Here is a 15,508-nt window from a genome sequence, read left to right as displayed (position 1 = left end):
CTCCCTCCTTCCTTTTTCTTTTTTGGAGACAGGGTCTTGCTGTGTAGCCCAGGCTAGCCTAGATCCCTTGATAATCCTATCTAAACTTCCCAGGTGCTAGGATCACAGATACATGCCACAGCATCCAGCTAGAAACATTTTTAGATTTATGCTTTTTGGGGGGTGGAGGGGGGTAGTGGTAATAGGCATTGAGCATAGGATAGGTTCAGGCACACTAGGTAAGCTCTCTACACAAGTTACATCCTTAGCTAGATACATTGTTTTTAAATGTAAGTTTATTGCCAAAGTTAAGGCATGCTGTTGTAGAACCTGAAGCCTTTGTACAATGGAAACTTCCACTACCAGGCAGTGTGGGGGTGGTACAAGGTCAGGGAACATGCCTTAGGGGCAAAGTTCTCAAACTTAAGTACCTTCAGGGGCCAGGTAGGTGACCAAAGGAGGTAAAGTTGGCAGAGGGGCCTGTGGTGGCCTGGAGAGCTGGGTCCCTGCCTGGAGGAGCAGCTATTGCTACATGCCATACATGCCAGCCAAGTGTGGCCACTCAGAACACTAGATTCGTTTTTTTTTTTTTTTTTTTGGTCTTTTTGAGACAGGGTCTCCCCATAGCCCCAGCTGTCCTGGAACTCACTATGTAGACCAGGCTGGCCTTGAACTCACAGAGATCCACCTGCTTCTGCCTCCAAGTGCTGGGATTAAAGGTGTGTACCACCATGCTGGGCCCTAGATTCATATTTTTTAAACATCCTACAAATATTCAGTATCAGCAATCAGATACAGCTGCAGCTTAGATGGACAGAGTAAGTCACTCCTAAAGAAGAGAAGACGGGATGAAAGACCGAAACTTGAAAGAGGAAAAACCCAGAACATGCACCTTGACCAGTCCCCAAGGTCTGCGTTACTGGAGGCACCATGGGATGTCATGTACCTGAAGACCAATGCAGACGACACTTGCTTTCTGAGGAATCCCTCCCAAGACTCATGAGAAGTACATAGGACAAGACTCAGAATTCTACAGAATGCCTGTCAGTCCCCCTCAAACTGTCGAGGTCATGATAGACAAGGAAGGCCTAAGGAACTATCAGGCTGGAAAAGACTAAGGAAAAAACATCATTAGAACCAAAGTGGTGACTTGGAGCAAAATGAGGCACTGGTGCAAAGTTTGGTCAAACTGGAATCGGGAGCTGAGCTGGTCAGCGGGATGGGATCAGCACTGGCTCCTTAGTTCCCACAAACATGACGGGACACGGTCACACTGAACTGAAAATGGGTGAGGCTCATGTGGATTCCCACATGGTAACTTTTACATAAATCCAACATTATTCCAAAATGAAAAATTTATCCTAACTACTGGGCACATAACTGGTACAAAATTGTAATTCCATCACTCTGGTGGCTGAGGCACAAGGATCTCAAGTTTGAAGTCCAATCTGTGAAACAGATTCAGTTTTAGGCCAGCTTGAGCTACATAGAGAGACCTTGTTGTGAAAGAGAGAAACAGAGAGACAGAGAAAGAAGGAATGGGGAAAGGAAGGAAGGGAGGGAGGGAGGGAAGGAGGGAGGAGGGAGGGAGGAAAGGAAGAAGGGAAGGAAGGAGGGAGGGAGGGAGGAGGGGGAGGGAAGGAAGGAAGGAAGGAAGGAAGGAAGGAAGGAAGGAAGGAAGGAAGGAAGGAGCAAGCAAAAAGTTGTTGTAGAAAATAGAACCTTAGCTAGGCATGGTGATGCAACCTTTCATTCCAGCTCTGGGGAGCTAGTTTGAGGCCAGCCTGGCTACACAGCAAAACCTTGTCTCAAAAATAAATGAATAATATGGGACTAGAGAGATGACTCAGTAGTTAAGAGCACTGGCTGATCTTGCAGAAAACCAGGCTGACTGTGCAGTGGCTACTTGGTAGCTAACAACCATCTGTGATTCCAGTACCAGGGGAGCCAATGCCCTCTTCTAGCCTCCGTGGGCACTGCATGCACATGGTATCCTTACGTATATGTAAGCAACATACTCATATAAATAAAGCTTACCAATTAATTAAAAATAAATAAACAACACAGCCTAGGCCAGGGAGATCTCATTTGTAGGCTGGACTCAGAAGCTGGAAAGCAAACCTCATGTTGTCTGAATCCAAACAGGTGGTCCCTGGATGGACCTGCTTCCCAGGCCAGGCCAGCCACAAGTTCTCCCTATAGACTCTGCTCTCTGTCAGCTTCACTCAATCTGAATAAAATATAGGCTCCTAAGATGGTAATGAGGCCCAGCTATACGATAAAACTGTCCTGTTGTCACAGTCAGGGCACTCTGATAGGAGTGGGGGAAAGGCTGGGGTGTCCCCGAAGAAGCAAGAAACGGGTTTGTCTCCTCCCTCCCTGAGCAGCAAGAAGCCAGGTCAGGACTCACAGAGTTCATAGAATTTGGAAAGGGGAACGCATTAGGGGAAGGTCTGGGCTACCCATGTGCTGAGGTTTCTCTTAAATGTAGCTTTAGCTTATTGCTATGTTCTCAATTGTCAGCCCTGCTACAAAGACAAGAACAGAGTGGGAAGCCTTGCCAGGAGGCTGGCCTCAGCAAAAAAGTGCTTCCCCTGGCCTAGCCTACCAGCACGTTCGGACTACAGTCCACCTAGGAAGGGCTTCTAGCCAGCCTGGGTTCTTAGAAGCACCAAGCCTCCAGCACAGGTCATCAACGTGCGCGCACACACACACACACACACACACACACACACACACACACACACACACACACGCACACAGAGCCATCAGTAATTAACTACCTAGCCCCACACTGCAGGTGCCCAGCTCTGGCAAGGGCACCAGCTGTGTTGCAAGGTACATGGGTAGCCATCTCCCAGTGGGGGAACGTTCTCTGGCCCTCCCCTAGGGGTCTTCCTAACACCTCTAGAGGGTAGCCAGCTGGGAATCCATGTCAACCTATGGTCCTGAGTTAGGTGGTCCTGAGCCAGGTGGGTCTTCTGAGGCCTGGAACACAGGCTCTCAGCGTCAATGAGGCTCCAGAGAACAGTGGGAAAATTAGCCACTCTTTCATTCAGTGACAGACACTGGCAAGCAGAAATGGTGGCAAAATGTAGGTAGGATGTTCACTGTGGGTGGAGTCGCTCTCCTGGGCATGTGCCTTTCAGACCTTTGTTTTGCTTTTCTGTCTTTCGTTTTGCTTTTGAACCCTTTGTTTTCAGATGAAGCCTCTCCTGGAGCAAGCCAGCCTGTGTAAAACAGCCACACTCTGAGCATCTGTTCATGGATGGAGCTCAGCAAAACAAGCTTCCTCCCTGGATTTCTTCTCAGGTGGTGTGGTAATGGTGATGTGGGGCAGGGACATCCAAGGGACCCAGACACCTTGTATCTTTAGATCCCAGGACTCAGCTCTAGAAGGGCAGGGCCGGGGGTTCCTGGCACCAGGAGAAAGGTGTCTCCTCAGTGTGAAGAGATACAGATGCCACGACCAAGATCACCCTGCATCCTGAGACCTCCACACAGGAGCCGTGCTAACAACAGGACAGACAGAAGCAACTGGGACCCACAGACTCCTCACACTGGGCATACAGTACCATGATCCCTAGGCCATTCCTCCCTATGGCTCCACAGTCTCAGACAGGCCTGGATCACAGTATACAGCCCAAGCTGTCCTCGAACTCTCCACCTCCTGCCTCCCAAGTGCTGGGATTAAAGGTGTACACCACGCCTGGCTCCAGAAACCTTCTTATGACAAGCCCACGGCTGGCTGTACCTGTGAGACACACACACTCACCAACGGCTATTCCTGGTGGGCCACCAACCAAACCACCAACGAAGGCCACTGCCCCTGTGACCAGGGCACCCTTTCCAGAGTGCTTCACAGCCGCCTGCATTCTTTTCTCCTGGGAAATGGAGCACAGCAGTTGTATGATGTCATCTACCATGATAGGCATCTCTGTAGACCTTAAAAGAGATTCAAAAAGACAGCTGGTTTAGGGTTTTTGTTTTTTTGAGATTAGGGTTTCCCTGTTGCCCCGGGTTACCCATAACTTGCCATGTAGACCAGGATGGCTTGGATCTCACAGAGATCCACCCGCCTCTGGAATGCTGGGGTGCGGGGATCAAAGGCATGCTCTATCATACACAGTTGTTTTTGCCTTTTTTTTAATTAAAAATTTTTAGGTATATGAGTGTATTGCCTATATTTAAGTGCACTTATGCTGTACAGTGCCCACGGATGCCAGAAGAGGGTGCTAGGAACTTAATCCGGTTTGTAAATATTTTATTGAATTTGTGTGTATTCCATACAGAACATCTTAATCATCTTTATACCAATTTCCCCAGTGGCCCCTTCCCATACTCCCCCCGCCCCAACTGGAATTCATAATTCTGTCATTTGTGTTAAGGCCTATCCTGTCAAGTTAGTGTCCCCAGATGTCCCTCAGTTCAAGTTCACCCACTTTGGTCTGGTCAGCCTATCTAGAGTCCTTCCCTTTAAGAAGATCAGCTCTTCCTCACCTATCAGTAATCAGCTGCCAATAATTCTTCGACTAAGATTGGGGATTGCTGTTCATTTCCACGGTTCTGTGCTGGGTTTTTGTCTGCTTGAGGTTGTATGGATCCTGTGCAAGTTAATACCACTGCTGCAAGTTCATATGGTCACGGTCCCAGGACCTTATTAGAACTCTAGTCCCACACGGTCACGCACCTCCTCCCTGGCTCTGACAACCTTTCCACCCCCTGGTCTGTAATGGTCCCTGAGCCATGGGTGGGTGGAGTTTAATACAGGAGTCCTGTCCAAGGACCCACACTCTGCAGACTTGTACTCTCCACGCTTTGGCCATTTGTGACCTTTTGTGTTTCTGGTCCTCTATTGTATGAGGGAGCTTCATTGATGAGAGTTGAGAGATGTATTGAATTGTGGTCACTGACCCGTGACACCCACCGAGGTCAGAAGAGGGAGTCAGCTGCCTGGAATTGGAATTATGATGGTTGTCAGCCACCATGTGGGTGCTGGGAACCAGACCTGGGTCCTCTGCAAGAGCAGTCAGTGCTGTTAACCGCTGAGCTGTCTCTCCAGCCCAGTTTTGCTTTTTTGAAGTAAGGTCTCGCTACATAGCCCATACAAGTCTGGACTCATGATCCTTTTGCCTCAGCCTCCCAAGTTCTGGGATGACAGGGAAGTGCCACACCAGCTGAAAGAAAGAGTTTAAATGAGCTTATGACTATTTCTACCCAAATATAACTCTTCCTAGCATTTCAGAGGAGTCCCCACTCTCTGGAGAGAAGTTACTTGGCCATGTACATGCTAGATGGCACACAGTCCTGTGTAGTTGTCCATCACAGAGAAGCCATGGAGCAGCTAATGAGCAAATGAACACATCAAAGTGGGTGGGAGGTCTTCTGTACCCCTGACTAGCATCTGACTTCTGACAAATGAAGGAACAGCCCGGGCACAGGTTCCACCAGTTCCCCAGAGAGGCAAGCCTGACCTCTCTCCTACCAGCAGCCTCTCAGTTGGCTCATATAACACTCAACTTTTACACAAAGCCTGCTAGAGACTGCAAATTCCCAGTCATGTGGCCATTTGTATGTGACAGGGCATCAGAGCCAGGCCAGAGGAGAAAGGACAGGATGTTGGGGTCATGCTGGCATTGCCTGCTGGGTAACCTGAGCAGAGCGTCAGATACTTCAACTTATTCATTGATTTTTATGTCTTTGAGTGCTTTGCCTGCACGTATATAAGTGCAATGTATATGAAAGCCCGAGGAGGCCAGAAGACGGCATCAGATACCCAGGAACTGGAGTTACAGGTGGTTGCTAGCTGTGTGGGTGCTAGGAACTAAACCTAGGTCCTCTGCAAGAACAGTGTGTGCTCTTAACCTCTGAGCCACCTCTCCAGTGCCAGATAATTCATTTAAGATAGAGTAAACCTGGGCCCAACACTAAAAAAAAAGATGAATGAAAACTTACCACCTAGGCCCTTGTAAGTGACAAGTGGGAGACATGCATTGTGACTGACCGGGGTGGGCCTGGGACGCTGCACTGTCTGGTGGCACTAAATGAATGTTCAGTTACCAACACACACCACTGGTTTCTTTAAGCAACTGCTCTTACGAGGTGACACAGTTCTACACATAGGACATACACAGACAACAGGTAGGTATGGTAACACAGGCTTGTAATTCCAGCTCTCAGGAGGCTGAGGGTTATAAACTCAAGGCCAGCCTGGACTAGATAGGTAGACCTGGTATCAAACAAATTAGTTATGGGGAATGGAGGGATGGCTCAGTGGTTAAGAGCACTGGCTGCTTTCCTAGAAGACCTGGGTTTGCTTCCAACGCCCACAGGGCAGCTAACAACCATTCCAGTTCCAGGTGATCCAATGCCCTCTTCTGGCCTCCATGGGCCTTGTATAACACAGGTACACTTACATACATGTAGGCAAAACACTCATACACAGAAAAATAAAAATAAAATAAATTTTTAAGTAAAAACAGCTGAGTGTGATGGTGCAGCCTTTAATTCCAGCATTCTGGAGGTAGAGGCAGGCAGATCTCTGTGGTGAAGCAACCACAGAACAAAATAAACAAAAGATTTCCAGGGGCGCTAGGAATGATGGCTCAGAGCTGCAATTTCAGCAGTTAGGAGGCAGGGGAAGGAGGATTAGAGCAACTTTGAAGCCAGCCTGGGCTACACAGTGAGATCCAGGCTTGCCTGGGCTACATAGTGAGATCTTGTCTCAAAACAAGAGATTTCCAGAAATTTCCCCATTTTTCATATGGGGCTCGTCCCATATGAAACGATGCAGGGACAGCCCTGGAGAACAATGTCACTAAGTGGTTTGCTGGGGTCAGGACACTTGGCCATGCTGACAGGGAAACGACAGGTAGAGGTGTGGTCACGGGTAGTGCAGGCACCCACAGAGGCATGGGTGGGTCAGGAAGCCCACATAGTCATGGGCCACCTCACACAGCATGGGAGAAAAATCAGAGCAGCAGAGCTGGTGATTCTCACAAGTTTTGGTGTCTCACCGCATCCGGCACTTGGGCAGCTGCTGAGGGAGCCTGAAGAGGAAGCTGGGGGCTTCTGCTGCTCAACAGCTTTGGGTTATGTGAATGGTCCTCCTCCCCTACCTCCTCCTCCTCCTTCTTCCTCCTCTACCCCTCTTCCTCATACTCCTCCTCCTCCTTTCTCCTACCTCCTCCTCCTTTCCTCTATCATCCAAGAATAATGCAGAATCAGGAATTTCTATTTTCTAAAATTAATTTAATATATATAGCAGTGTTTTTTTTTATGTATGAGTGTACTGCCTGCATGTACGTAAGTGCACCCATATTGTGCAATGCCTGACGAGGTCAAAAGAGGACACTGGCTCCCCTGGACTGGAGTTACGGACGGTTGTTAGCCACCATGTAGGTGCAGGGAACAGAACCTGAGTCCTCTGCAAGAGCAGCCAGTGCTCCACTAGGCCATCACTCCAGCCCCCACCCCAAATCTCTTAATTTTTAATATCCTCTTGATTTTAGGAGTTCTGAGCCCTTATAATAAATCCATGGGGCCACCAAATTATGACAAAGCCTGGTTTTCAGAACTTCTGGGCACTCCCAGGAGGGAGAAGAAATATGCTGGGCTCCAGGATCATGAAATGCCCTTTTTTTTTGTTTTCTTTGAGACAGGGTCTTGTTATGCTCGCTATATAGCTCAGGCTAGCCTGGAACTTTCAGCCCCCCAAGTGTTGGTCTGCACCGCCAGGTATGGCTTCTTTTTCTGTTTGATACACTTTAGATGGCTGACTCCCTTTCAAAAATCTAAAAACCCTACTGTAAAGTAGCTACTCCTTTTCTAGGTTAGTTTTGGTGTAGACCAAGCTTTTTATCTGTCAGTAACACTGGAAAAGGCAGGTGTAGCCCAGGTCTCAAGAATATAGGGACTGTTCACACCCGGTGGCTCAAGGCTGGTTCCTCTCTAATCCTGAAGTTTAGCCTCAGCACCAGCACATAGAAGGCTTTTCTATAGAGCAATGGATTTGCACCCTCAAAACAGTTTTTGCACAGCAAAGCAATGCACATGAAAGAGGTAGGAGGGCTGGGTGTGGTGGTGCAGCCTTTAATCCCACCGCGGGAGGCAGAGGCAGGCAGATCTTTGTGATTTTGAGACCAGCCTGGTCTACACATCGAGTTTCCAGACAGTCAGTGCTACATAGTGAGACCCTGTCTCAAAGCAACAACAACAAAAAAGAGGTAGGAGAGAGATGCATAGAATAGCCCCCCTTGTCCATAAGGAATACATCTGGAGACCCCAGAGGATGTCTGAAAACATGGCTAACCTGTCCCTCCAGCTGTCATGCCCTGGTCCCTCCTGTACACTGCTACTCTTGATCTTTGCAGACATTATTAAGTAAAACAAGGGTTACCTGAGCACAGGCACTGAGCAGCCACAACATGAGAGCTGATGGCTACTAAGTAACTAAGGAGTGGGTAATGTACACAGTGTGGATACTCTGTTCAAAGGGAAGATTCACATCCCAGGCAGGACGGAGCAGGACGGCCTGTGATTTCATGTGGTGGCTTGAATGAGGTATTCTCATAGGATCATGAACCTGAACACTGCTCAGTTGGTGGTGCTGTTTCCTTAGGTTCAGCAGGTGTGGCCCTACTGGAGGAAGCACTTGAGGCTTCATCGTACTTTTGTTTTCTCTCTGCTTCCTGTGCCTATTTGGAGATGTGAGCGCTCAGCTTTCGGCTCGGGCTGCCTTGGCTGCCATGCCTCCCCTCCATGATGGACTCTTATCCCTCTGGAAGCTTAAGCCAAAATAAACTCTTCCTTCTATAAGTTGCCTTGGTCATGGTGTTTTATCCCAGGAACAGAGCAGTCACTAATTGACCCCCTGTGAATGGCCCATAATTAACCTACAAGGTGTTAAAACTCATGAATTATTTCTGGATTTTTTTCACTTACTATTTGGCTGCAGGTAGCCGAAACTACTTAAGGTAAAACTGTGACTCAAGGAGTGTGATGGGGGGCTGGAGAGATGGCACAGTCATTAACACTAGCTATTCTTGCAGAAGACCTGGGTTAGAATCCCAGCACCCACATGGCAGCTAACAACTGTCCATAACTCCAGTTCCAGGGGATCCAACAGCCTCTTCTGTCCCCTGTCCGGCATTGCATGACATGGGTACACTTGCCTACATGCAGGCAATACACACATACACATAAAATAAAAATAAAATATGAAAAAAAATTAAAAATAATATCGAATAAAACAAAGGAGCATGATGGTCTGTGTTAATATCAACTTGCCACAAATTAGAATCACCTGAGTGGGGAGCGTCCCTTGAGGAATTGTCTTAACTGACATAGGATGACACACCCCAAATGTAGGCAGCACTGCCAGGTAGCAGCCCAGATAAAAAGGAGCATGGCAGGGCTAGAGAGATGGCTCAGCAGTCAGAAGCCCTGGCTGCTCTGGCAAAGGACCAGGGTTTGAATCCTACCACTCTCATGGCAGCTAACAATTGTCCTAACTCCAGTTCCAGGGGATCCAACACCTTCTTCTGACATCCATGGGCATTGCATGACATGGGTACATCTACATACATGCAGATAATGCACTCATACACATAAAATAAAAATAACTTTTTAAAAGGAACGTGACAGAAGGAAGAGTATTTGCCTGTCTCTCAAAGACCTTCCCTTTTGTTGCTGTTGCTGACTCCTTTGCTGACATCAGAACCAGTGTTTCCAGGCCTCCATCACTGACTGAGCTTCCGTGGCTCTCCAGGGACCCTCAGGTTTTTGGAGTCACATTAGGCTGCTGAGGCAACCAGTCCTGTGAACTGAGCAACTATGGGGTCTCTGCCTCTCCAGTGAGAGCCACTGTGGGGTTCCTCAAGTGCTGAAGCCCCCACCCAGCCTCAAGGGCCGAGCAGCTCCCAGGTTCTGAGCCTGAGTCTGAGTCTGATTCAGCTGTTGCTACTATATCAAAGTAAGCTAATTAATAAATTCTTTCATGGGACTGGAGCGATGGCTCAGCAGTTAAAGAGCTCTGGCTGCTCTTGTAGAGGACCCAGGTTTGGTTCCCAACATGGTGGCTAACAACCATCTGTAACTCCCATTCCAGGGGAATCTAACGCCCTCTTCTGACCTCTACAGGCACTGCACGACACAACTGCAATGACACACAGGCAATACACTCATACACATAAAATAAAAATAATAAAATTTAAAAAATGAATAAAATATTTTTAAATTTTATTTTAATATATATTCAATCTGATCACTGTTCCTCTGGAGAACTCTAATAGAGGGGGGCCTACTGTACCCATTTCACCCTCACTGCCCGCTCAAACAGATGCAGATCCTGACCTACTCTGATGCCCTTAAATCAAAACCCATGAGGCAGATGAGGTACCAGCATGCAAATGCCATTTGCAACCTCCCCTTAGCCCAGCCAGGCCAGTGTCAGGGCACAAGTCAGACTTCTTCAGGACGATGACCAGCAGGTGCCAGGGAGCAGGGAAGCTGGGCAAGGAAAGGGGCCCCACTGCAGCTGGGGTTCGCCAGTCCCACGCCACAGGCAGATGCAGCTTTGTGGTTGCTCTGATCCACAAAAAGACTGGTTTAAATTCCTCACAGGAATCATTTCAGAAGTTAGAGCATCAACAGACTTACAGTGACCTCATCCCTGAAGTCTATGCTAAAGAAAAACAGTATCAGACAAAGCCCTGGGTACTAATCTCCAGTGTGGAGGGAGGAAGTTGGGGGTAGGGGTGGGGATTGATGAGGAAAAAAGAAAAGCGCGACAGAAAGAAAATGAAAACAGGCCCTTAGCCAGAGTTCTCTTAAGTTTCCATTTTCTGGAATCCACAAAGCCACCCTTGCACTCTGGCTTCTGATAAATTTCATCATCCTGTCCATCCATTCTCCAACACAAAGTTGTTCTGAAACGATTTGACTGTTTATATTTAAATATAACATATCACCGGCGGGGTAATACATGTTTGTAACCTCAACCCTGGGGAGGTTGTGGCAAGAGGACTGTGAGTTCAAGGCCAGCCTCGGCTATATAATAAGACCCTACCTCAAAATAATACCGATAATAAAACTGCACACACATGTTGGATTCCTGATTTCCCTGGAAAGATCAGAAGGCCTGGGTGGTAGGTCCACTGCGAGGCTCGCAGTCAGGGCTGAACCTGGGCGGACACCCCGCACCCCACAACGGAGCAGGATGCTCCAGGCATGCACAAGTCTACTCACTGGGCCATAGCAGTGGCTTCTCCACCTCTCAGAGTAAGGGTTTCTTTACAGAAAGGCTATCGCAGCTTCCTGTCTCCACACAGCTAATCTGGCCTCCTGCGCGCCTGACACCCCTTCCTGACCATCTATCTCTAAGCAGGAGGCCAGGCCCGGCGGGGCGAACCCCGGCAGGGCGCAAGCGCACGCGCAGTCAGTCACGCGCACTTACGGGCACCGATGCCCTGCGGGCGGAGCTGCTCCAGACGCCACTGACTGCAGTGGCTTTGGCTTCTCGGTTTCTTCACAGCGTGCGGCACACCGTGGGTCCCCGCAGACCCCGGTGCACCTTCCCTAGCTGGACGCGCCGCCGTGGGGACACTGAGGCGCACAGGCCGCGGCCGCCCTGGCTCCGCCCTCCAGCCTTCCGGCTCGGCGGGGCCTTCCGGGTCGCGGTGCTCGGGGTCGTACCGGGTCCTGGTCCCCAAGCTGGGCCAGACCTGGAGAAGGACCCGGAAGATGCAACGGGGCATTTCCTCTTCCCTCCGCGCCCGGGGCACCACTTTGATTGACACTTGCGCGCACTGCTCCACCCTGGATGCGGTGTCTGGAGGGGACTCTGTGTCTCCAGGACAGCTTCTCTTTGCCCAGCCTCTGGGTTCTCACCTGGAAGGTTCTCCTGGGAACCCCTTGCTCTGGGTCTGCCACCTGCAGGTTCCTTTCCTCAGGACTGGCAGTGGGAGAGGCGGCAGAAGTCTGCACTGTCCTAGAAATCCAAGTTAATTTATTGCACTGACCAGGATCAGTGCGGCCCTGACCTGCAAGAGACACTCACGGGCTGGTCCTGCCCTCCGCCCTCCAAGGGCGGGGCGGGGGCGGGCCCCACCGGCTGGGCGTAGCTGAGTAGGGGATCCACTTGGGAGGGAAGCAAAGCATGTGAGGGGACCCGAAGGCTAGCCTTGAACCACCCCAAATCTGAAAGAGGATTCTGGAAGCTTCCCCAATACCGTGGACCTTAACTCTGAGCACGAACCTGCTGAGTAGGCAGGTTGGCATTGTCAGACTAGACCAGAGGGGCTGTCCTGGCCAGCGGCGCCCAGCTAGGAGGAGTGGCAGGTCCGATTCCAGCCTGGGTGTTTGTGGCTGTCCAGAGTGCTGTGGGCACCCAGAGGACAGAAGTATTTCCCACTCCAGACCCATGTTATATGCGTTTTCTGTCTCCTGGGAGAAAGCTTCAAAGGCCCTGAATACCAAGACTCTCCTGGCTGCATGAAAGAATTCCCCACCGATTCCGAATAGGAGCTTTTGCTTCAGTTTGGGTGACTTTCCAAGAACCAAAGTTAAAGGAGGCTAAGAACAGCTCAGCTTGCTTCTCCTTTCAACCTACACAGGCTGAGGTGCGCCTGTTTTCCCCGCGGGCAGCGCCCTCTGGCGGCCCCTTGGAGAACCGGACCTGCCTGCTGTCTCCTTCCTGGGACATAGAACTAAGAACCAAGTACCAGAGCAGGGGGAGGTGCTGGGAGGGAGAAAGAAATCCCAAAGGGAAAAGAAGGTAGGCGGGGAGACATTCACACCAGTACTGAACAAATGAAGTCATGACGTGATTACACTGAAGGCTAGAAATGTCACACAGGGAGCACACGTTCTCATGGCAGCTGAGGAGAGACCTCCTGTGACAGAGGCACATAGTAGGGCCTGTGTGGTAACTATGCATCAGCTCCACAGACGGTTACAGACAGTAATGCACTCATAATGCTTACCAGCCACCTTGGGAAAGTTCTTGAATGTTCATATTCCTCCATTTCCTCCTTTGCGGGGGGGGGGGGGGGAACAATAATCATAGAAGCCATCTCATATGGTTGGTCTGAAGATTGAAGAAGGTAATGTGTAGGAATATAGACTATTCTCTATTTTTTTTCTTATTTTATGTATATAAGTCTTTGGCTTGCATGTATGTAAGTGCACTGTGTATGTGCAGTACCTACGGAGGCCAGAAGAAGGTGTCAGAGTCCCCTGGACCTGGTGTTACAAATGGTTGTTAGCTGCCATTAACCACTGAGCCATGTCTCCAGCCCATAGAATATTGTTTACATGACAGAGTATGAAAATGATAGTTTCTCCAAAATGCTAAATATTTACCAGAAATTCCACCTCAGCCTTGACAAAGCACCCTCTTCCCCAGGGGGCGAGAGTCCCCCTGGGTGCTATATCAAACACACCTAGAGAGTAGGAGAATTTACAGGGTGCTCTCAGGCCCGAAATCCTCCCTTCTACCAAGACTTTCCAAAAGCTAAGTGTATCCAAACCTGAACTTTCAAGGCTCCATCAGGTTAAAGGCAGCCCAGAAGCCTGGTGCTGGGTGCATGTGCATACCACATCCAGAAACCCCACAGCCTTTGCATATTGACATGTGAGCAAGTTTGGTGACATTTTGAAAGCAAAACTTTGTCCTCCTGTATTAAATCATAGTCACTCAGTCATCTTAGTGTTTACGGGTTCCTGGGCTCTAGAGTCAGCCTCCAAGCCAGTGCCTTGTCCCCAGACACACATAGAATCCGTGTAAACACCCCTTGACATGTGAGGCCCAGGACATCCTTCTAGGACCGCTGAGTCCTTATCCCTGGAAGATGTGGCATTCCCTGCTCCTGTAACCCCAGGGTGTGTTAGTGAAGTATTAGTGAGTTCTTATCACAATGATAGAAAGCCTGACATAAACAATTTAAGGCAGAATGATCTGTCTTGGCTCACAGTTTCTGAGGTTCAACCCATGGTCACTTGGCCCCTGTGTGTGGGCAGAGGGCATCATGATGGGGGGGGCTGGAGCAGAGGTTGGTCTTCATTTTGGCATATAGGAGGAGACGGGGATACTGGTCTTCTCCTGGCTTATTCCTTCTTCCCTTTTTATTCTGTCAGGCCCACAGGATGGGGCCACTCACTGTGAATCCTCTCTGAGAACACCCTTACAGACACAACCAGAAGTGTGCCTCACCAATCAAGTTGAGGAGCAGAATGAACCATCAGATCTCCAGAACTGCAAAGCAAGCACTTGCCACCACCGTGCACTGATTTTGTTTGCTTCTCTGTTGCTGTGATAAAACACTCTGACCCAGGACAGCTTGGGGAGGAAAGGATTCATCTGGCTTACAGCTCACGGTCCATCTCTGAAGGCAGCCACAGCAGGAACTCGACAGGAACTCGGAGGCAGGAACTGAAGCAGAGAGCATGGAGGAACGCTACTTACTAGCTGGCCTCCTATGGCTTCCTCAGCTACCTTTCTTATACAGCCCGGCCCACCTGCCTAGGGATGGCACCACCCACAGCGGGCCGGGCCCTCGTATATCAATTCAGCAATTGAGAAAATGACTCACAGACCTGACCACAGGCCAATCTGATGGAAACAATTTCTCAATTGAGGTTCCCTCTTCCTAGGTGACTTTAGATTGTGTTGAGGTGACAAACCAACCCCATAAACCAGCACCTTAGTGCTCTCCATCTTATTGCCTTGAGTCGGGGTTTCTCGCTGAATTGGGACCTTGCTGTCTGGGCTATGTTAGCTGCCCACTGAGCTCCTGGAATCCACCTGTCCTCAACCCCTATGCTGGGCACAGGCGTGCACGGCCATGCTTGACTTTTTACATGGGTGGTAGGGATTCAAATTCTGGTCCTCATGCTTACACAGAAAGCACTCTTATCACCAGGCCATCCCCCCAGCCCTACATTTCCTTCTTACAAAGACACACATCATATTGGATAAGGGTGTACCCCAATGACCTCATTACTACATTATTACATCTATAAAGACCCAAAGGACTTTATATTTTTGGAGAGTGTATTAGCCTCCTGTTACTGTGATAAAACACCATGATTGAGGCAACTTAGAGAAGGAAGAGTTTATTTGCCTTAGCGTTACAGAAGGTAAGAGTCCATCATGGAGGAGGCATGGCAGGAGGCAGCCGGAGCAGGAAGCTGAGAGCTCACATCTCCAAGCACAGATAGGAAGCAGAGAGAGAGAAAGGGGGATGAGGCTATGAACTCTCAAAGCCCACCCCCAGAGATGTGTTTCCTCCATTGTGGCCACACCTTGGTAAGGTTCCATGATCCTCCCCAAACACACCACCACCTGACCAGGTGTTCAAATACCTTAGCTTATGGGGATATTCTCATTCAAACCGCCACAGGGAGACAGCAGTTCAACCCATAGCACCAGGTGCTCACCAAATGGCGGCTGGGTGGGAGTGTTAACTGAGAACAAACTTGGCCCATGCATGTGCGCTCTCTGACACAGTAAAAATAGAATTCTCAGGTC

General features: G+C 49.4%; 1 protein-coding gene across 3 annotated transcripts in view; it reads right to left on the bottom strand.

The window, feature by feature from the left end:
- CUNH19orf12 (chromosome unknown C19orf12 homolog) overlaps positions 1–12,045 on the bottom strand; it is a 14,916-nt gene extending 2,871 nt beyond the window's left edge. The window contains exons 1-2 of one of the 3 annotated variants that reach the window (XM_017800254.2): positions 11,869–12,045; positions 3,755–3,924 (exon numbers count right to left, since the gene is read on the bottom strand). In XM_017800254.2, the coding sequence (XP_017655743.1) occupies positions 3,755–3,914 (160 nt within the window). In that variant the 5' untranslated portion in view covers positions 3,915–3,924; positions 11,869–12,045. Of the gene's footprint in view, positions 1–3,754; positions 3,925–11,226; positions 11,399–11,434; positions 11,703–11,868 lie in introns of those variants that run through there. The other 2 variants (XM_008841544.3, XM_008841538.3) reach the window with 2 other exon arrangements.
- Positions 12,046–15,508: the final 3,463 nt, after the last annotated feature.

The sequence above is a fragment of the Nannospalax galili genome, unplaced genomic scaffold, assembly GCF_000622305.1.
Source record: "Nannospalax galili isolate Female #2095 unplaced genomic scaffold, S.galili_v1.0 scaffold1231, whole genome shotgun sequence".
NCBI lineage: Eukaryota > Metazoa > Chordata > Mammalia > Rodentia > Spalacidae > Nannospalax > Nannospalax galili.
Note: the sequence above shows the minus strand (reverse complement) of the source record. Positions and strands in the feature narration are given on the sequence as shown.